General features: G+C 41.2%; 1 protein-coding gene across 4 annotated transcripts in view; it reads right to left on the bottom strand.

Annotated features, from left to right (window-relative positions):
• SORCS1 (sortilin-related VPS10 domain containing receptor 1) overlaps positions 1 to 23,176 on the bottom strand; it is a 675,554-nt gene that overhangs the window by 194,025 nt on the left and 458,353 nt on the right. For all 4 annotated transcript variants that reach the window (XM_006879951.1, XM_006879950.1, XM_006879949.1 and 1 more), the window contains exon 5: positions 9,635 to 9,708. In XM_006879951.1, the coding sequence (XP_006880013.1) occupies positions 9,635 to 9,708 (74 nt within the window). The remainder of the gene's footprint in view (positions 1 to 9,634; positions 9,709 to 23,176) is intronic.

The raw sequence follows: 23,176 nt of genomic DNA, 5'->3' as shown, positions 1-23,176 counted from the left end.
CATGGTATTCAGTGAATGAATAGAAATCCAAAATTTTTGTAAATGTTCATTAAAATTAAAATGAAAATAAAATAAAAAATAATATAAATTTTGTTTTTAAAAAAAGGTGTGAAGGACTGTTCACCTTTTAAGATTTGAACTGTAGGGAGTTTGTACTGAAACAACTTGTTAAATCCAGCACTGTAGTTATAACATTTTGAATTATTTCAGGGAGCCCCTGAGTGTTACACATGAACACAGACGGATCCCTTTCAGAGGCACCTCAGAAGAGAGTCCTGGCTTTTTCTTGTTGTTAGGTGTCGTGGGGTGGACGATGACTCATAGTCTCCACAAGAACCCCAGAAGGGAACCTCGCCTTATTCAGCATAATCCTCATGATATCCCTCAGACTTATGCCCACTGCCATCGTCACTGCGTTAATCTGCCTTCCCAAGGTTCTCGCTCACATTCTGAGTGCCTTCCAACTTGAGAGACTCACCTTCTGGCACTGTAGCAAGCTATGTTCTTCTGTTTTTCATAGGATTTTTTAAGCTTTGCTATTTCAGAAGTAGATCACGAGTTCTGCTTCTTAGTTAGTTTGGAAGCTTATTAGAAACCTGTCCACCAAGGGTGACCCATTTGGTCTTTGAAATACCAGCGGCAAAGCATAGCCATAACAGTAAGAATTGTCTAGACAACAAATGTTCCTGTCTAGTCTGGGACTGATGATGTCCCTTTCCCATTTCCAAGAAATATGATCCAAGAGAATGTGGAAATTCTCAAACAATTTCATTAATATCACATACAAGAAAAGAAACTATTGCTGAAGATCATCCCAAAACAGGTAAAACAGTACAGTAAAAAAATACATGCACACACTTAAAATTATCTTTGAAAGTATGAGTTTTAAAATTGCATGATACAAGATTTTAACATTTAAAAACCCATTAATTGCCCAACACTTCTGCATTGCTTTTTTTTCATAATGGTTTATAAAATGTACAAGCTGTTATTGTTGTTGTTGTTGTTGTTGTTGAGTGCCACTGAGTTGAGAATGACTCATAGGGACCCTCTGAACAAAAGACTTAAATCCTGTTCTATATATATCATTGTTTCCGCGCATTCATAAAGTTTCCAGAGTTTCCATAGAGTGTCACTGTAAATTATATTTCTGAATAAGGATGAATAATGAATAAGACAATGGATAAGGATGACAGAAGAAGAACTGATGCCTTTGAGCTGTGGTGTTGGAGAAGATTACAGAATAGCCTATGGACTGCTGAAAGCACAAACAGCTATGTCTTAGGGAAAGCAGAGCTAGAATATTTCTTGGAGACAAAGGTGATACAATTTCATTTCATATACTTTGGGCATATCTCTAGCAGAAACCTCCACTTGGAGAAGAAAATTATGCTTGGAGAGAGAATATCAACAGTGAAAAGAGAAGAAGACCCTCAACCAGATGGACTGACACAGTAACTGTAGCAATGGACTCAAGTATGTCAGAGATTATAAGGATGGCACAGAATAGGACAGTGTGCAGATCAAGTGCTTATTAGGTCACTTTGAGTCATACTCAATGGCACTTAATAACAACAATACATGATATGTGTTAAGAGTTACCCTGAATTATCTCACTTTAATCCTTAGAGATTTTACTCTGAATTATCTCACCTTAATCCTTAGAGGTTTTAGTCCTTTACTTTTTCCTTTATACTTATTCCATCTATATGAGCAAGTAATTGAAGAAAGCAGACTCTATGAAGAAGAATGTGACCTGCTGATTGGAGGGAGGGTCGGCAACCACCTGCACTATGCAGATGACACAGCTCTGCTTGCAGAAAGTGAAGACGACTTGAAGCACTGACTGCAGAATATCAAAGACTACAGCTTTTAATACAGGTTATTTCTCAAGATCAAGAAAACAAAAATCCTCACCTAGAACCAATCGGCAATATTATGACAGATGAAGAAAAACTTGAAGGTGTCAATGGTTTCATTTTACATGGCTCTCCAATCAACACTCATGGTAGCAGCAGTCAAGAAAAAGATACAGTGCTCAAAAGGGGAGAGCGGCAGCAAAAGAGCCTTAGCGAGGCAGACGCGCTCAGCGACCGCCACACAGTGACAACGGGTTTGAGGAGAGCTGAGATCTGAAGGATGGTACAGAACAGGGCATGCATTTACGTGTTGTTCACAGGGTTGTTATAAACCATAATCTACTCCAAGGTGCCTAACTGCAACAACAAAAATCCACAGAGAGGCTTATGAGGGAAATATTATTGTGATGGTCAATTTATAGATGAAATCTACTCAACTTATTTAAGAAGTTTACAAAATAATTTAGTATCACACCCATTCTAAGTAGAATTCTATTAGAGTCAATCAGACTACACAATTCTAACTCCTAAACACTAAACAACACATTTTCTTATTGACTAGGGCAACATTCGAAGGTGTTCCCTGACTGAACGAGCAAGAGTAACAACCACAACCAACAACCACAACCCAGACTATTCACATCCAGAGTCATGGATGTGAAGGACAAGTGAAGGTTATTCTCTAGGTTAGAAGTCAATTACTTTTAATATAGCTATAAATCAGGAGGCAATAATCATGAAGATTGTTCTCTCTTTTCCCCTCAGTCACTGTCATCCAATGAGCTCTGCCATAATAGGAGGATATCCAGGCAAGTGACTAAATTGCAGCTGTGCAGAGATAGAGGGGCTGCAGTGTGTGGGGACCAGAAACCATCAAGATAAGGAAGGCACTCAATGATGGCCATTAGTCAATGAAGGTCAAGTGAAAAGTGATGGGCTCACACTAAAGCCGTGGGAATTGCACTTAATCTGTAAAGAAAACCTGTTAATCACAAGAAGAGATTAAGAAGTGGAAGAAGGTGAAAGGGTGAGAAAATAGCCTTCGTGTGAACATCATTAATACAGGAGGGGGAGGATTAAACATCGGGGCTCTCGAGAAAAATGGGAAACCTCTTACCCAGAACTTCCAGTGCACAGAAATGCCTCATGACACCTCCTGGGATATGCGCTCTTGAACAGTTTTCGGTCTCTGTTTCCAGATCCTCATCCTAACCATACACAGTTGACCTGAGAGCTACTTGGACCAAGATAAGATCTAGGAAAAAGAGGGGAGAGCGTAGGAGGAGACAGAGTCTAAACTACTAAGAAAATTGGGTTCTTAATTCTTCTCCTCAATCCCAGTTTCTGAAATGTACAAAAACAATCTGTCAATATCATGGGTATAGGTAGAACCCTCTTTGACTACAGTCTAGGATGAATGCCTTTGATTGAACCCTACTGCCTAACACGGATTTCACTACTTCTTGAGACAGCCTCTTGGGTAAATACATTGACCACTGAGTACAAAATATCTAAAATCTCTCTCTTCAATGCCTTAGAATCCAATTTTATGCTGGAAGGAAAGATAATTCATCTGTGGAAACTCCCCAGCTTACCAAGTAGGAGAGGTCTGGTGATTTACTGTTGAAGAGTCGTGCTGCCAAACCAAAGGCTGGTGGTTCAAATCCACCAGCTGCTGCAACAGAAATATATGGACAATCTCCTCCTTTGATTGAACCTTTGCGTATCAATCATTATTACTGGGTAGGATCTTAACACAATTCTTTGGTACCAAGCACTTACTAATTTCTCACAACGCAGCTCATTTAATGAAGGAGATATTATCTTCATTTTACGAATTAAGAGAATGAAGGCTGCAGTAGTTAAATAACTTCCTGTGATTGCTTACCTGTTGTTATTGTGTATACCAATGCGTCAGAATTGACCCGTAGCTGACCCTCCAGCAGGTGTACAGACGCAGCGTATCACACGGGAGGAGAGGTCTCACCTTTTACCTGCAGAGCATCCATTGGATTCAGACCATATGCATTTGGCTTGTCAGTGCAGCTCCTTACCACTAGGCCACCAGAGCTCCCTTTCTTAGTGACTAGTAAAGCTAGAACTCAGACTCTGACTACGTACCTCCCACTAGAATTTCCTTCTAATGCATTAATTAACAAGAGCACTATCACATCCAGTTAAACCAACTGGTCTCTTAAAGAGCACATTAGGCACAGCTGACTGTGCTAGTACTAATAATCTTTCTATCTCATTGTCATCAAGTCAGAATAGATACATAGCTGTTCTTCTGGGAGGTTTTCAGAGGCAGTAAATCACATAGGAGGATACTGCCCACTTTTCTCCCTCAGAGTAGCTGGAGTACTTGAACTGCTTGCCTTTGGACTGGCAGTGCAACTACTTAACCACAGTTTCTAAGTTTCTAAGATATTAGTCAGGGTCACTTCACACACTGAATTAGCCCTAGAGAAACCTCTCTCAGTTCCTTCCATAACCCTACGTCTGGGCTCTAGATAGGATCTGCTTAAAGGGTATTTCTTTCAATGATGCTTGCTGGATAATATTAAACAGTTCTTGGCTACCATGGACGTTAAAGCCATTAACTTACAGAAATGAGGTTATTCTATTGCTTTAATTGACACCTTCCCTACTAACCTTGGGAAGTTGTTCATATTTAAAAAAAAATAAAAAAAATTCTAGATTATATGGGCAAAGAGCAAGGGATATGCACCAATAGCCATGGCAGTGTGCAGTTCAAAAGGCCTTCAGAATTCTCTTGAAATCACAGCCAAGCTTAAAAGACCTCTGACAGCCATTTGCCAAGTCCACTTAGTGAGAGACACATGCAGGTCTAGCGGCCAAAGAGCTTTTGGTTTTCCCTGTAAATCTGCTTCTTTGGGCTAGAATTCCATGGCGTTACAGTCCCCACACAGGAAAGAGGGCCAAAAGGCAGAGTCAAGAGAGCATACTGATTGAGTAACGCAGAGATTTTTGAAGTCAGACTGGCTGCATCTGCATCCTGCTTCGGTCATTTTCCCAGCTGTGTGACAAAGGCCAAGTTACTTAACCTCTCTGGGTAAAGGTTCCCCATCTGTTAAAAGTGATAGTGCAAATATGTCCTACATAATGTGGCTTTGAGGTTTAAAGAGCCTAAAGGTTGACTGACTGGTGCTTGTCACTACAGTGAGACAAGGGGGTGGCAATGATATATTTTACTGATTGTACATACTGAATTCACACAAATAACGAATAATGTTTTATGTATAAAATAAAATCTAAATAAAATGAATAAATAAAATATTTTTTATCTTTTTTATTAATTTTAATGAAAATTTACAGAGATAATTTTAATGAACATTTACAGAGACTTTGGATTACTATTCATTCATTGTTGCACTTTTTTCCCTGCCCACCCCTACCCCTCCAGTACACTCTTTGAGAAGTAAAAGTAAAGTTCCTCCATTGTTTTACAATCCCTCCCCCCAGGTCCACTCCAGTATGCAGCCTTCGTCTGGACTCCTATTATGACAATAATACCTAATCACATACCCCTTTTAAACAGTTTTCTCCCTCGTCTGTTTCAAAGCAGTATATATTATCTAATCCCATCTTTCTCAATCTCCCCCCAACCTCGATGTCAGTCCTGTTTTTACAACAGTGGCACTATGCAGTATTTGTCCCTTTGTGGACTGAGATATTTCACTCAGCATAATGTCCTCCAAGGCCACCCATCTTGAATAATATCACGAGTTCCTTGTTTTTCTAAAATCTATTTCTTAAATAAAATAAAAACCTATTTCTAAAATAGATTTTATAATTTTCTGACATTTGGTATGTATAAATCCAAAGGCATAAATAATCAAGGCTTTCAGATAAAAACACAACTTCTCTCCCCTTAAATCACTGTTGTTGTTGAGCTTGGGTATCATCAAGTCAGAACCAACTCACAGCTTATCCTCGAGCAGGTTTTCAGGGACTCGAGGTGGAGGGTCAGCTATGGTCCAATTCTGCCTCGATAGTACACAACAACAACCACACTCTCCGCAGAAGCAGACGGCCAGGCCTGTCCTTCTGCAGACCCATTGGCACCCACCTTTTGGGCAGCATCCAATTGCAGACTGCTCATGCAGTCCAAGCTCCTCAGTGCATAAAACACCAAGCAGAGAAAGCAGGACAGTTTTCAAAATAAATAAGAGACGTGAATCCACCTTCCAAAAGCTCACTTTATAATTTAAAGGCAAAGCACAGAGAGATATACGATGTCTCATGAATAAGTGATTAAAAAAAATAAAGGAAGAGAAAAAATATGGATCAGAAGAGCGAGATCCAGTAAGAGCCACAGAGAAATTGCTGGAGAATAGAGGCCAATTTTGACTCCTAAGGGGAGACTCAAACCACCTTTGAGAAAGGAGAGCTGTGGGGGAGAGGTGACTAAGCTTACATGCAGCAGAAGCCTTCGTTAAGCAACCATTTGCTTTCATGGTGACAAATTAAAAATCTTATAAGGTGTTGGAACGAAAGCGATGCTACCATGCCAAAGGTGGGTGACTCCAACCTGCGGCCCTAAGGCCTGTTTTAAAATTGTTCTTGGTCAAACATTCTTGTAGGTAGTATAGCCCTGGCATGTCCACTTGCCATACAGAAATAACTTGTGGTCACTGTGAAGCTGACACTGTGACACTGATGTGTCAAATGCGATAATGGTTACTCATGGTGGACAGTGCTTGGCGGCGGACCCTGGTTGAAACAAGCTTGGAAGCAGGAGTGGCATCCACATCTGTAAATAGCTTGCCTCCAGAAACCCTATGAACCTGAAGAAAAGATGAAAGTCCCGCACACAAGTGTTGAGGACTTTCCTTCATAGGGTCACTATGAGTTGCCTACCACTGGACGGCTCTTAACAACAACAACAACAACATAAGGTATTGGGGTTTTTTGGTTAGTTCTCAAGCACTGCTATATCAGGAACACTACAAAAGTATACATTCAATAGACAAAAACCTTATTTTCTCTAGTTTAGCAGTGAGAATCCACCAGCTGCTTGGTTGAAGAAGGATTGGCAATCTCCTGCGTGTGATTTATTGGCTCTGAAAATCCACCGGAGGTTCAGCTATGTGTCAGTTCTGACTTGCCAACAAACAACACGTTTGTTTTTAAATGTGTATTCATTTACATAAAAAATGTGTAACACAAACTCCTTGACAACTAACAGGAACAAATGCATATTCTTATCCATTCTAAAGAATAGTGAGAAAATAAAGGTACAAATTATCAAATGATATCATTATGGTCATTAGTGTTTTTCTGTTGGATGACATTAAGTCAATTCCAAATCATAAGGAGCTTTTGTTGCTGTTTTTAGTGGGTTTTGTTGTTTGTTTGTTTTTGTCTTTATAAGGAGCCTTTTTTATAACAGAAGGAAGCCATGTCCAACCCTGAGCCATTTTCACAAATTCCGCAGTCACTTTTGGTCAAGTCTGTTGTCGTCACTATGTCAGTTCATCTTCTTGAAAGTATTCTTCTCCTTCTTTACAAAGACTGATGTCATTCTTCAAGAATTGACAACATGCACAAATCTTGTGAGATGAAGTCTCACTATTCTTGTCATTAAGAAGCATTTGTTCTAAGAAGTCTGGATTCAGGATGCCAGCTTGAGGGGAGCACGTACTCTCTCTCTAGGCTCTAGAAGAATGACCTTTCCTCCTTTCACCTTCAGAACTTGATGGAGAGGAAGACCACGTGTGTTGGCCTCCCTATGACTCAAGAGAGTTCTCAGTGTAAGGACCTGTGTCAGAAGGTCACATTCTGAATCTGGCTCTTGTCCCTCTATCTCTGCAAGCTTCTCTCCCCTTTTATCTCGTGCAAGATAAAAGGTGTTGCAGGCCACACCCCATAGGAACTCCCTTTTCTTGGCACCTGTGTTGTGAGGACATTAAGGTTGTTTCAAACCACTTCTAGTCTTTTCACAACTGACTAGCTTTTAATTTCATGGCGAGTTATAACATAACTTCCACCTTTTATCATAATATCCAAACACAGAGACTTCTAGCCCAGCTGAGTAAACATATATATTTGGGTGATATAATTCAACTCAAGGTAAGTATAATTCTATAATTCCATATAGAAGACTCTTTATGGTAGCTTTCAGCCTGTTTGCTTGAATTTTTGCCTTGTCTTTCATTTTTTGAGGCAGTTTTGTTAGCTTTTAAAGATATTTCTTTAATGTAGTTCTCTGGCTGCCAACTCCAATAGGGGTTTGGAAGCAGTGTTTGACAATAATAACAGAAAAAATACATTCTTCTTCTTATAAGGTCATATAAAAGAAAGAGGAGGGAGGGAGATAGGGAGGGAAAGAGGGACACAGAGAGAGAGGGAGAGAAAGAGAATGAGAATATTTTGGTTTAAGTGTTTTGGTGACAGGTACTGCATGTAAGTCAAGACATGGTATGATGAAAACAGCAAAGGAAAGACTTCCTTAATTGATGCACTTGAAGGAGTTCATTGGCTCCTGAAAGGCCACTTTCCTTATTGTTCTGAATGATGGGAAAGGACATGGTATGTTTAAACTGGTCTTGGAGAAAATATCTATAGCACAGTTTATAGGAACAAAGGTCCGGAAGTGATCTAAATGCCCTTTCCACAGGCATCTGACTAGATAAACTAGACCACAACAGACTCCCGTCTTTGGTGGAAGCTGGATTAGAAAATCCAAGGCATGTGTGTCACAATCTACTCTTGGAACATCTCTACTTTACTCTGTAAAATTAAAAAAAAAGAGTATTGACAATTTCATAATTATACTTCAAATACCAGTATCTAGGCCGCTGGAAGCATGAAGGCCAACATGAACTTGTGTTATTTGCTGTTACCTGAACTGTGGCAACACATCTCGATGGAAGGAGCTCCTTTCTGATAGAGGGAGTGTAGTTAAGGGGATGGGTAAAGGTGGTTAAAACAAAAGAATATTACTTGGTCTATTTCCTCCCCATCTGGTCTTCTCCTTTCTTTCTCTTCATATTGCTCTTTTCCAAAACATACATCTCATTAACATTTATAACTATTTTTGCATTTTAAATATGCCCAGATTCCCTTCCATTCCCTTCCTGAGAGTGAAATTCTCTGCATCCATTTACAAATAGTGGCATTTGAATCATTGACTGGATCCCCTAAAAAACACAAGGTGCGGTGTACATTATGGCCTGGACCTAAGAGTGTTCACAAACGGAACTTTTATTTCATGCAGACATTCATACATGTGCTTAATAACTCACAGAATATTGCCAGAAGAATAACAAAGAAATTGAAAGCATTGGTTGTATCCTGACACGACACAGCGGGGTTTTAGAAAGCTTAAAATCAGAAGTAAGGGCAAGACTTACCTTAAAAGTAAGCAACAATTGCTTATTTATTTTGCACCTCATTTTATATTAGCATGTAAAATTAAGTGTAAAATATGAGTATATAATTATTTTGTTAATTTAAGCATCATTATTACAATTTTTCAAAATTTCTGTCGTAGAGTTCCCCTCATGAAACAAAGGAACAAAGCACCTCCTAGTCACCAATCTTAATTATCTGCTTTGTGTTTACTGTGAAATTTATGTCACAAGTTTAACAATCCCTTCAAATGAATTACCCCATGTCACAGTCTTTCCTATCAGCATGTGGGCATATCCAATAAGAACAGACATCATGTAGAAGCTCTAGGTGGAAACAAGATTCTAACACCCATCCACCAGGTGATACGTTAATATGCTGCAAAACACAGCAGGACTTACCAATAAAATCTGTTTGGAACAACCCCTTCCTGGATAAGCTGCCACCTTCTCCCAAATTCTGCAGAGCTGTATAACTGTAGAGAAAAGAGATTATTCAGCATCAAGATTCTACGACTCATTGACTACACAAACATCAGTTCACTTAATCAACAGTAATGGTGGCGGTGGTCGTGGTAATGATGATAATGAGAATGATATTTTCTGTTTACCAGAAATCTCTCATTGAATAGGTTGAGTATCCCACATACATAGTGTCTACTGGTCACATAAATTCTGCAAGGTAGCTAATAATACCATTTCAGAAAGATTCACTGACTTGTAGATCATGAAGCAGATAAGAAGTCAAATGACTGATACCTCCATCCAGCTATGCCTGGGGACAAAGTAAGCTTTCTAAATAGGGAAACAGGAACTTGCAGGCACAGGGCCATGAACATCTCTTTGAAAGGGCCAGAGGGAGTAAGAATAGCACAGCCCCTCACTGCCCCAGAATGTTGTTGTTATGTGCCGTTGAGCTGCTTGCAATTCATAGTGACCCTATGTACAAGAGCCCTACACCCAGCTCTATCCTGTGCCAACCTCATTGACTCTGACATGCCTATACCCTCTACCCCAGTCACTGAATCGATCAATCTCATCAAGGATCTTCCTCTCCTGCACTGTCCCTCCATGTTCCCAAGCATGACATCCTTCTCCAAGGATGGGTCTCTCCTTGCAACACGCTCAAAGTATGTCAGATGAAGCTTCAGAATCCTCGACTCTACAAGGAGCAGCATGATTTAATGCTCTCCAGGGAAACCCTGTTTGTTCTCCTAGCAGTCCATGGTATATTCAAAACTCTCTTTGAGCACTACAGCTCAAAGGCATAAACTGTCTTTCTGTCATTGCTAGTCACTGTCCAACTCTCCGATGCATAGCACGCAATTGCGAAGACTATAGCCTGGATCAGACGTACCTTAGTCTCCAGCTTGATGTCAAACAGAAAGCAGATAAAGAGCTCGAGGCTCAGCCTCATGGTGTCTCTAGAGCCATCCCAAGAGCAAGAAGTTCATTTATTCATTGCTGACTCACAGCCTCACAGTTGGGGTACCAACCATGGGGTTTATTAGGGAAGGGAGTTGGAGAGTGAAGGAGGCAAAGAATATAACCCAAAACAAGTCCAGGTTTTAGACATGCAGTCCCAAAGTACAATTCCTCAATAAGTCCAGGCTCTGGTTTCAGTTCAGAAGTCAAATCCAAGTCATCCAGCAAGGTTTGCCATAAGCAAACAAGCATACAAGTTCTAAGTCAGCTTCTCTGTCATGCATTAGGCAAGAACAGCAGGCACTTTTAACTGTGGTCTTTATCTCAGAGCTCTTCTGCTTCCACCTGGCCACAGTTTCTCCACAGCAACACCACAGTCTCTCCAACACCATCAACAGGATCTCACCAACAGGGTCTGCTCCAGTACAGTCTCCCTCAAGTTCTCACCAACAGGGTCTGCTCCAGTACAGTCTCCCTCAAGTTTTACCACCCTGTGTGTGTAAACATAGGCTTTCTCTTATCCGAGTCCCACATCTGACGCAAGACCATGGGTCTGTAGTTATGGTAACTGTACACCAGAGGGGGATAACTAATCACTAAAAAAGCCAGCTGCAAATTCTAGACTTGGCTCTCGTTGAGCACACATTACATCCTTCTCGAAACCAAGCCTCTGCCATCAATTTGACTCTGGTATTTCTTGAGGCTGAAAATGTAAATGTTACTCTTTCTCTCATAAAGTGGTTAGTGGGTTTGAACTGCTGAACTTTTGGTTAGCAGTATGACACTTAACCTACTACACCACCAGGGTTCCTCCACATCACCATCTAGATATAATGAAATGGATGAGGAATACACGAGGCAGTCAGTAAAATAAGAATGTAGAGGAATAAGGCTCCAGAGTCATCTCAAACTGCTTCCCATACATTTTGGAGGGATACTAGGGATCTAAAAAAATGACAGCATTTAAACTCAACAACAATATATATATACGTATATATATATGGGTGTGTGTGTGTGAGTGTATACATACACACACACACACACACACACACACACACACACACATCTCAAAGTGGAGAGGGATTGAGAGATCTCAGGACAAAGTATGACTAAGTCTGGCTAAAGTAAAAGGCTTATATTGGGAGATGTGAGTGAAATAAATTCAGATGAATTGTTTCAAGGCAAGGCCTGGGGTAAGGCTGGCCTTGAGTGCAAGTTAAGCACACTAGAATTAATCATTGAGGTAAAGAAGAGCCAATATGTGTCTCTCTAACAAGACACAGGTCACATAACAACCTAGCCCCAACAATGTAGGTATGTTAGAGTTTATCCAGTCTAATCATCTCAGGCTATAATAATAGTAACTGACTTTGACTAAGCTCTTAACTATGACCCAAGTGCGTCATGTGCATGATCTCATTTAATCTGCACACCATCCCAGGGATATAGGGCCTTTTATGATGACCATTTTACAGGTGGTTACACCGCTGGTAAGATTTCAATTCCATTAGCTATACACCTTCAGTACTCTCCAAGGGCAATTCAAGAAAGTCATTGCTTATAGATAGAGAATGCCCTTCCACATACTCTTATCTTAAATCTTGTTCTTCCCTTCTCCCTTGACATCATCACTGCTCTCCGGAAAACTTTTAAGTGCCACGGAACTCTCATCTGTCTCCAGAAGTTTCTTCTGATGCAGTTCACAGATTTCTATTTCTATAAGTACTCTAGTTCTCATGGGTATATGGCCACCGTTTTGAAAAACATCACTTGAAATACCTACTTTCTTCTATGTGCTTGCCTGTCACTGACTGTACCTCTGTCTCCCACCATCTCGCTGCCAACTTCCACAGTAAATGGGTGGTGAGTCACACAACTCTGAACACCACAAATGCTCAGCCTTCTCCACTCTCTCCAAGACCAGAGAGGGGTCAAATGACTCACCAAGTGACTCACGCAGCCTGCAGATGCACTAGACATGCCCAAGGAACAATGGAGCTTGAGTGGAGTGTTTACTGGCCCTTGAAAAAGCCTGCCATGACATTGTGTCTCTTGGATCAAAACACATCCTGAAACCAAAAAAGGCTGAAATGTCTGGCTATTGAAGCAGGAAGCTTGACGAGTCCCAAATAGCCAGCATTTGGGCATCCAGCCAAAAGAATCTGTGGCTATTTCCACGCGGTTGGGTTTTTTTGTAAAAAAACCCTTTTTTTCTGTTTCAGTTTAAAAAAAAAAGTAGAGAGTCCACACGGCATACTGGTTCTCCTATTATTATTAACATCATGCATTCAAGTGGAACGCATTATAATTGGGAAAACAATATTGATAAACTATTATTAACTAAAGTACATCGTTTCATCAGGATGAAACCCAAATGCACGTAATATTCACAACTACAGTATCATACAGAATGGTTTCACTGCCAAAAGAGGCCCTGTGGTCTATTTACCAAACATTCCTCTCCTTCCCTCTGACAACTGTCAACCCATTTCCTGTCTCGACAGTTCTGCCTTTTCCAAAATGTCCTATCTAGTTGTAGCTGTCTGGGTAATGTTCAACTACATAAACGTCTGTGGCCCCAATCTCCACAAAGACTATTACGTTAAAAATCTAAGGTACCCTCAACGGATCATAATTTTTTTGAAATTTTTTTTATTACTTGTGTGTGTGCGCGTGTGTGTATACCATCAAACTGGATCTGATAGGTACCGGAAGAGACTATCCCTCTTTCTCCAGCAAAGCATCTGGTGCACTCGAACCACACACCTCTGGTATTGCAGTGCCGCTTCTTGCCACTAGGCCATCAGAGCTCCTTTGGATCATAATTTTTTTTAAAAATTGGCCTTCAACTTCCTCTCTCCAGATTCTGTGCCAGAGACCAGCACAGCTCAGGTTGTCTTTTTTGCACCATTGTTACTAGCTTCCAGAGAGTCATCTCTCTGCTGAGCATAATGACAACTCTCAAGGAAAAACTGACTCCATCAGCATCAGAAGAGGAGGTAGGAGCTCCAAATAGCAGGGTCTCGCTGTAGTGGGTGTTGGACGAGTTGGTACGGCATGTGCTATCAGCACTAGGGCACAGTCTCGGGCTGAAGAACTTGCCTCTGTTTAGAAGATAAACTCAAAAGGTGATGGATCTGCCACATGGGCTCGTAGTCCTTCAGACAGAGAAAATCACAGTAGATAAAGATTACTCTGTTCTTGCAATGGTTATAATGCTGCTATGAGCGTTGGTGACCATGTCTCCATTTGTGTGTCAGTTCTCATTTCCTCAGGGTATATTCCAAGCAGTAGAATAGCTGGGTCATACAGAATTTCTATAATACAGCTCAGATGTCCAACCACAATCAGATGGATTGATAAATCATGGTACATTCACTCAATGGAATACTACGCAGCACACAGGAGCAATGATGTTGTAAATTATTACCTAACTTGGGAATGACTGGAGATCATTATGCTGAGTGTACTAACTTAGTTTCACAAGGACAAATATTTTCTAAAACCATTACTGTAGAATGATTATGACGATCCGAGGCGGGGAGTAGAGGGATGAGGATGTGTGTGGGGGGGAAATGGTTAATCACGGGGTTTTACAATTTGATGAAGGGGTGAGGGAAATCGGAACAATCTTTGCTGGAAAACAATGTACTAGAACTTTGTAAATAAACTAGTATAATTTAAAAAGATTGCTCTGTGGAAGCAAATTTTAAGGTTGAAGTAATTGTAGGAGTTTGTCAGCAAACGTAAACGAGCCAACTCAATCCAATGCAGAAGAGGATTAATATCTTCAAATTCATTATTTCTCAGATCATCAAGTACAGTTCATACTGCATCGTAATTATGGCTTCCAACCCAGTGGATATTCTTACATATAATACCTGGACATTAAGCGGATTGGCCAAGCCTCTTGTGATCTGAAGTTGGTGTAACCTGGATTCTGCTAGGCTTCATTATCGCGTGGGTGGAAAACTTGACATGCATCCCAACAGCTGCCCTGGAAAGATTTTGGGGAAACATGATGACTCAAAGGTGGCATTGTGGAATGGTATGAACGTGGCAGGAGTTTCTCTCCAGGGTCGGAATCCAGAAATGAGAACAGACGATGACAGTGAAAACTGGATTGAAGAGCATTAGTTAGATGGTAGTTGAAAGTACCTATGAAGTCATCAAGCTCAAAGACTATACTAATTGGGCAACTGGATTAAGTGTGGCTGATGTGACTGAATCCATGCTGAAAAATCTATCCAGGATCCATCCAGTCTCAACAATGGCAAAGGTGATGCATGACCCTGAGAATGAAGTCTTCCTGAGTCCTCCAAGTATTCTGAATGCTCAAGGGTTGACCAGTGTCATCAACCAGAAACCGAAGGATGGTGAGGTTGCTTAACTCAAGAAGACTGCAGAGACTGTGGGACACCCAAAGGGTCTCAAGACCTTGATTCCTAAGCTGCAGAAGTTTAAAAACTACATAACTAACATGAGCCTTTAGTTATCATCCAGACTCATGGATCATGGTTTGCTTTTCTTCTCCTAAACATGTGACTTTGGGCCCCAAAGATTATAGCTATGTTTGGAACAAAAAGAAACTGTTTTGCTACAAATATCCAAATGTTAAAGGTGTTTTAATAAACATATAAATGTGTCTTTAATTTTTTCCAAATGCATTTAATGCTATACAATAACTGCTTGGCTACACCAAAGGCAGGTGGTGTAAACCCACGTTCTTCTCCAAAGGAGAGAGATGTGGCAGCCTGCTTCTCTCACAAGCCTAGGAAACACCATGGGCAGTTCTACTGCATTCTGCAGGCCTACTAAGAATAGAAAGGAACACAAAGATAAACACTTGGCTTATTGACTTTGGACACGAACCCTGCTTAAACTGTGCTGCTGGCTTATGCACAAATTTTACTTAAAGATCGATTTAGGAACAGAACTTGTTTATAATTTGGTAACAGCCTGTATGTAATACAGTGTTTGTACAATGTCCAGATCACATAGTTTCCTATTTCACAGAATACATCATGGATGCTAAGTGACACAAGACTACAGCTGAAATGATACTAAGTATCTCCTGTAGACTGGCTTCTTAAGGACATGCACTTGAAATTCTTCTATGTCTTTTTGTAGCTTGAGAGGTCATTTCTTTTATGACTGAATAGCATTTTTCTGATTATCATTTAAATTCTTGTTCTCCCCGTCTCCCCACCTCTCTAGGGCATCAGAGGCTCAGTAGTAGAATTCGTGTCTTCCATACAGGAGACCATGCTTTGATTCCCAGGCAAAGCAGCTCACATGCAGCTCCCACCAATCTGTCAGGGGGCGGTTTACATGTTGCTGTGATGCTAAACAAGCTTTGGTAGAGCTTTCAGACTAATACAGGCTAGGGAGAACTGTCTACTGATTTACACCAGAAAACCAGCCAACGAAAACTTTATGGATGACAATGATTTGAACTGCCACCAGTCATGGGGGTGCATGTGGCCGGGTAGCCTTTCATTCCATTGTGCACTGGGTCACAAGAGTCAGGGGCTAACTTGACAACAGCTGACAATAGCATAGCCTTCCCTCTTTCACTATTTGTTCTCTGCCCTGTCACAGTGGGCTTGGTACTTCCCATCCCTAGTTCATTTTAAGAAAAGATTAGGAGGCAAATCCCCTTCCAGGGTTAACTGGAGCAGGAGAAATATTTCCCGTGACTTTAGAACACAAGCTGCCCCTGTACATATGTCCTGCTTCTTGCTCTCCAAGAGGTCATGAACATCTAGTATTTTAATTCACAGACTTGGGGTACAGCAGTTATCCCCCATAATGTGGAAGATCTGTTTCTCCCTTTCCCCTTACTCTGTAGTTTTTAAAAACATACAGCTTCTTCTCGGAAACTTAAAGGGAACAGAGATCATCCTCTGAATGTCCATTTGTACCTACATTTATATGTGAAGATTAATGCAAATGTTAACAGTCCAGAAGGTTCATAATTAGAATAATTCTGCATGTGAAAGGCAGGTTTACGTAAATCCCAAAGGAGTCCTGGGGGAACTCTGAGAGCTCATACAGCTACACTCCGGGAATATCACTCTTGCTCCCACTTAGAACTCATCTGTGTGTGGAACTGTGGGCTAGCATTTGTCTTTCTCTTTCCCTTCTACTCTGTTGTTGATGTTGTTGTGGCACACTTTCAAATCCGAGTTGACTCATAGCTAACCACCCAGTGGGTTTTCAGAGGCAGCAGCAAATCTTCTCAAAGGAGATTACTCATCCTTCTCCCGCAAAACACGCTGGTATATCTGAACCAAGTGCCTTTGGAATTGTAGCAGAGGTTCTTAGCACTAGGCTGCTGCAGTTCCCTTTCATTTGATCCCTTAGGCATGGGTTTGGGGCCTGAGGACCAGCCAAGTATCTCCCATGATATTTATTTGTTTCTATCCACTTCAGGAGGTCACTTTATTATTTGTGAGGATCCAGCGGCCTATAAGGCAAGTTTTCCAAACAACCCAATAAACTAAGCCTCTCCGGTGTGTCTTGATAATAATCTTTTTAATTTCGCCTCTTGAAAGGCACCCTTTGCTCTCAGTGAATGGAACATCTTCCCTCCCTCCTCTCACTGGGTACATCTCTTCATTGTACCTTCATCAAGAACCAAGAGTGATGTCAAGTTGTGCCCATCCTACTATTAATCTTTTCAGCCCCAGATCAAAGGTTATTTCCTCTAAGGATTTTCCCCCTTTGTGTACTGGTTTCACCTCTAAAGTACTATGATGGAGAAATGCATGCCATCAAATTATAGGTGATATATTTATATTTGACTTTCTTAATGTCTTTCCAAAGAGCCTTCATCATATTTTTTTTAAATTTTCTTTTATGCTGGTTTGCTTCCAAAGTTCGTATACATTATGTTCCACACTATTCTTCATTCACATTGTGTCTCACACAATCATTTTCATGTTAGGTTTCATAAAATGAATCATCATTGACTATTCCCATCATGACGTCTTTTCAGGTCTTTGATTGACCTTTCTCATTTCCTTTACCCACTTCCACCCACTAAATTGTGCAACCCTGTTGTTTTGTCCCTACTCATCTTTACCCCTCTCTTCCCACCCCATCCCCACTTGGGTCTCCATACATGTTTTACTAATTATCCTTCTATTTTCACAATAATGGTCTTATGCAGTATTTGTCCTTATGAGACCGAGTTAGTTCACTCCGCATAATGTTCTCCAGTCTCTCCCAAGTTATACATTTTTTTAAAATTGTTGCTCCTGAGTGCTGCAAAGTATTCCATTGTGACCATAATATTTTTATGATATTGCAAAGTGTTTAGATACCAGGTATCACATTCTTATGTCTAGAGCTTTGAAGATGATCAAGAAGTCTTGCCTTTGCACCATGCAAATCCCTAGTGATGACTCTACCTCACTGAATACCAAAAAAATGAATTCCATAACTAGAGGCCTATACATGAAAACACACACACAACAAACAAGAAAAAACAAAACCCTATAAATATCGGTACATCTTAGTCTCTCAGGATTTGCAAGCAGTACCTCAGTATATACTCATCTTTATACAAAGCTGTTCTTGGGTATTCCACTTACTCTTCAAACATTTTATTGTTAAAATGTTAATTGCTCAGCCTGGTGGTATTCTAAAGAAAGGAGAAGACAACAACTCACCACCACTCAAACAAATGTGTTAATTAAAGCTATAGAATTTGACAGCAAAGTTCTCCTTGACAAAGAAGGGGTTGCTATCAAGGCCTTTTACCCCGTGACTCTGCCCCTGTTGCCAGTGGAAGGCTTTTTCAGCACCCTTTAACAAAATTCATAGTGTTGGCAGCCCCTAAATAAGATTTATTTCCCTCACTGTCTGTCTCTGGCTCCAAGGTTTCTTTTGACTGTCAGAACACAGAACTGAGAACTATCATTACTATCTGTCACATCAGAGAAGGCGGCAGCGGCTTTCTCCACTGAGGCTGAGCCTGGAGAAAGATTAGAAGGAGGAAAGAAGAGCCTATCAACTCATTTCGGGAAGGCAATGTTTACCTACTAACTCTCTATCATGTCTTCAAAATTGCCATTCTTTGAGGGTTTCTGTTTTTATTTTGTGAAGATTGGCACTAAGCATTGGAAACAATTGGAAGAAAAATCAATTTTTGAATAGGAACAGGGAAGGGTTCTGGTTAAACAAGAATACAAGGCAAAATTCTTGCCAGCCTGCAATAATAACACACACACACACACACACACACACACACACACACACACACACACACACATCTGCACATCATCGCTTTTGTAAACACAGTGTAATGAGGACAAACCCAGCTCTTGTCTGGCTCAGAATCTATTAGCAGCCTCTGGTCTAACCTTCTCCACTGTCATTATACTGGTCCAGGCTGTCAACACATCTCCTTGCTCCCAGGCTACGATTCTGAAGGGTTGTTTTGTGTGTTTTTTTCTTTCTTTTTGTTTGCTTGCTTTTTTAAAAAGAGATCTTTCCTACTGCCTTGCCTTCTCACCACCTGCCTTTTTCTTCTGTAAGAAGAGTACATATAGGAAAACAATTAATGGCAAAGGATAGCAGTGCAAGGGCTAGTATTGTTGTGAGCTTTTAACTCAATAAAGGCTTGGCATCTCTGGTGCCATCTCAAGAGGGCTGAAGAGTTGCTAACTGCATGCTGGCCGCTGGTTCTGAGGGTGAATGAAGAGGGTGCCAGAAGGAGCGAGAATAGCTTGAGCATAAGCAATAGTGGTGTGCACTGACTTGACTCAGAATTTCTAATCTACAAGGTTTTACACTGGATGAAAGAGGCAGGCGATGAGGAAAGTGGTTTCCAACCTTCTTAATATTCACAACTGAGATCAATGCTTAGAAAAGTAGCATTTCCTTTTAAAGTGACATTCAACTGCCCTGTATTAGCGTCAATGTTTGCCGTCGTCATTGCCCTTGGAAGGTCTGGTCATATTCCTCAATTGGAATAATGCAATCTTTCTTTGTAAATTGTTAGCCAGGGACACCTCAGGACTCTGTTAGGTACCTAGCACAAGAACACGTGACGCAGATGTTAAGGGACGTGCTAATATGCTCTTGGTCTTTGGCTGATGAAATTGGATGCTGCTCCTCACAAAGCTTCCATGGCCACATTCCCAGTCAGGAGGCAGGTTCCTGGGTCTCCTCCACACAGGCTCCTAGAGAAGCATCTGCATTGGCGGAACACTTCCTGCTGTCAGCTCTCCTCAAGGCTGCCTGCTGACTCCTCTATCCTACTCTGCCCTTCACATTTTGAAGCAGGGAACCAGCAAATTGCATTTCTTGAAAAGAGTTTTCTAGAAAACGCTGCCAGGTCCATCTTATTTGCCTTATCCTGCTACTGCCCTCATAGAATCGTAGCGACCCGATGAGGGTAATTATTGTAGAAAAGGGAAATGAAGTAGAATTGGCAAGGTTTTCTATCAGCCTTTCCAAGAAATGCAATTTGCAGATGCCTTGCTTCCAAAAATAAGCCCTAGTGGCACAGTGTTTAAGCTCTTGGCCTGCCTCCAAGTCATTTTCTAAAGAGCCCCTAAGATTGGGAACCAACTCAAAGTCAAAGTTGTAGGGAATCTTGCCCTGGGGAAGGCCTGGGTATCAAGCACTTATGTGCCACATGACTCTCCAGCTTCCATTGCTATTGGTGCACCATTTTTAGCACTTGAACAAACTGGTATCTTAAGGACTTCCAATTAAATTCCTGATGCCAGGCCTTAAGCTTGGCAAGTGTCAGGCTCTTCACTCAACCAGTCTTAGTTGGAAAAAAAGCAAAATCAGCCCCAAAAAACCCAGTCATCAGAAGTACAGTGTGATGTTTTTGGTGTTAGCAGTTCAGGAGGGCGCTAGATCTCACTCCCACAGAAAACTGACTTCACCAAGTCCTCACAGGGATTTTTATCTTGGCCAGTTGATATAGTGGCTAGATACTGAGAGACTTAATGATGTCCCCCTTTCCTGCCACCAGATTATGATGTCTCAGAGGGAAAATGTTATCTTATTGGTGACTACAATCAGCAGTTTATTGTAATGTGCAGCATTTTCCTTAAAAGGCTTTGCTAGCTTCTTCAGGAAAGGATGAGTTGGGAGTTTGTAAAAGCAGTTGAGGCGCGGGCTTCGGAGCAAAGTTAAAATGTCATAAAATGCAGAATGAATGTTTCCAAGAGAGCCAGTCGGTCTGAGAAAGAAAGAGAGGGAGTGAAACTGACAATGATGCGTGTGCTCTAGTTTTGTTAATAGCAACACACTCCGTTCGGCTAGGATGCGTAAAGAGAAGTGAAGTGGGAGCTGAGGCCACCAACAGAGCCTGCGAGGGGACCGGAGGGGTGCAGTACCCCTAAAACACTGACTGAGCTAAGGGGTCTGGATGCACCCACCACCAAGGACAAGAAGAGAGCGCAGAGGGAGAAAGCCCACACCTTGCTGATGAAGTTTGAGCAGGAATGACGACATGTGTCTGGCCCATCAATCTCTCCTATGGCTGGAGTTATCAAATCTGTCACTGGCCATTCCCCAACTGTCGCTGCAGTCTGTCACACATCCTGCAGTTTGGCTTCACGCTCTGAAGCTTGGAGGCTCAGACATAGGAAGAGGGCTGTCTGAGAAGGAAAGGTCAACACGTGACTGTGGACCCGTCCAATTTCTGGACACCTCCCGGACTCCTAAAGCTTGAGATATACAAGGAAAGAACCAAAATCTTAAAAGTTCTCTAACATACATAAGAAAAATAAGCTCAAAGAATTAGAAGCTCTACTGAGGTTCTAAGTAATAAATCCGTCAATATAAGACATTGATAAAAATAGAAAAATAGCCCCCAACAACCTTAGAGTACTTTGCTCACCACTCTTTGTCAATGTGCTGTATGATATTACCTAGGTTTGTTGTGATGCTGAACCTTGTGCCATTGGGGTATCAAATACCAGAATGGTTTCCCAATGTGGACAGGGTTTGGTGGAGCTCCCAGGTGTAAAACAGGTTTGGAAGCAGGAGTGGCATCCACTTCCTAAACCACAGGCCTCTGGAAATTCTATGAACTTGGAGAAACGACGATAGTTATGGAAAGACATTAGATCTTTTGTTTAGAGATGCTATGAGTCATGCTCGATTTGACAGCTATCAACAACAATAACAGGTGCATAAACGATGAGAGTCAGCAGTGGTGAGAGACAAAAATAAAGAAGAAGAGAAGTGTCTTGAGCTCAGCACTGGTAACATGGTTCACCAGTGAGTGGAGATGGCAGGGAGAGGAGAGCGAGCCACAAGAAAGTGGTTGACAATGCAGGGAAACATAATGAGTGTCTGGATTAGGCAGGGTCCTTGGGTGTGTGAAAGAGGGAATGAAGGGGCTTTATGTCTAAAAAGTGGGATCACTGGTGGCCTCGTCGTAAGAAGTTGCACTGCAATCCCAAAGGCTCGCAGAACAGATTTACCAGCTGCTCTGCGGGGAGGAGAAGGTTGGGCAGTCTCCTCCCCTGTGATTTACTGCATCTAAAAAGCCACCGGAACGTCAGCCATGCGTCAGTTACAATTCAACAACAACAATATTTTTAAAAAGCACAAGAAAAGCAGAAAGGTCAGTGTTTTGATTGATTCTGGACACAGTCAGACCTGAATTAGACGTGGGTTCTATCCAACACTTGATATGCTTGCTGGGGTAATTTTCTGAACCCTGCCACTCTGATTTTGTTATCTCATATGTAAATAGATATAAAACACTTCACCAAAGAAGACATTCAGATGGTGAATGTATGAAGAAATGTTACAAATCTGTAGCTCTAAGAGAGATGCAAAACAAAACATGAATGAGATATCTCACCCCAATAAGAATAGCAAAATTTAACAGAAGAGCAAGCAACAAGTGCTGGCGAGGTTGTGAAGAAACTGGACCCTTATTCATTGCTGGTGGGAGTGTAAAATGGTGCAACCACTATGGGAGGTGGTATGGTGCTTTCTCAAAAAGCTGAAAACAGAAATACTATTTGACCCAGCAATTCCACTACTGGGTATATATCTTAAAGAAACTGTAATTGCCACCCAAGCAGATATATGCACAACCATATTTATTGCTGCTTTGTTCACAACAGCAAAGAGTTGGAAACAACCCAAGCGCCCATCAACAAACAAATGGATAGAGAAGCTGTGGTATATTCACACAATGGAATACTATGTTGCACTGAAAAACAAGGAGCTCATGAAATATTATACAAAATGGGTGACCCTGGAGGACATTACGTTGAATGAAATATCTCAGTCACAAAAAGCAAATATGGCATAGTGCCACTGTTGTAAAACAGGACTGATATGGAGGCTGGGGGGGGGGAAGCTAAGAAAAAAGAGGATAAATAATCTATACAACATTGAAATAGATGAGGGAGAGAACTGTATACAAGAAATATATAATTAGCTGTTATTGGCATGACAAGAGTTGAGAATAAGAGCTGCATGGTAAAGTGGTCTGGGAGGTGGGAGGAACGGACTGTATAAGAATGA

Source organism: Elephantulus edwardii, unplaced genomic scaffold, assembly GCF_000299155.1.
Source record: "Elephantulus edwardii isolate Elephantulus edwardi_28Jun2011 unplaced genomic scaffold, EleEdw1.0 scaffold00006, whole genome shotgun sequence".
Lineage (NCBI taxonomy): Eukaryota > Metazoa > Chordata > Mammalia > Macroscelidea > Macroscelididae > Elephantulus > Elephantulus edwardii.
Note: the sequence above shows the minus strand (reverse complement) of the source record. Positions and strands in the feature narration are given on the sequence as shown.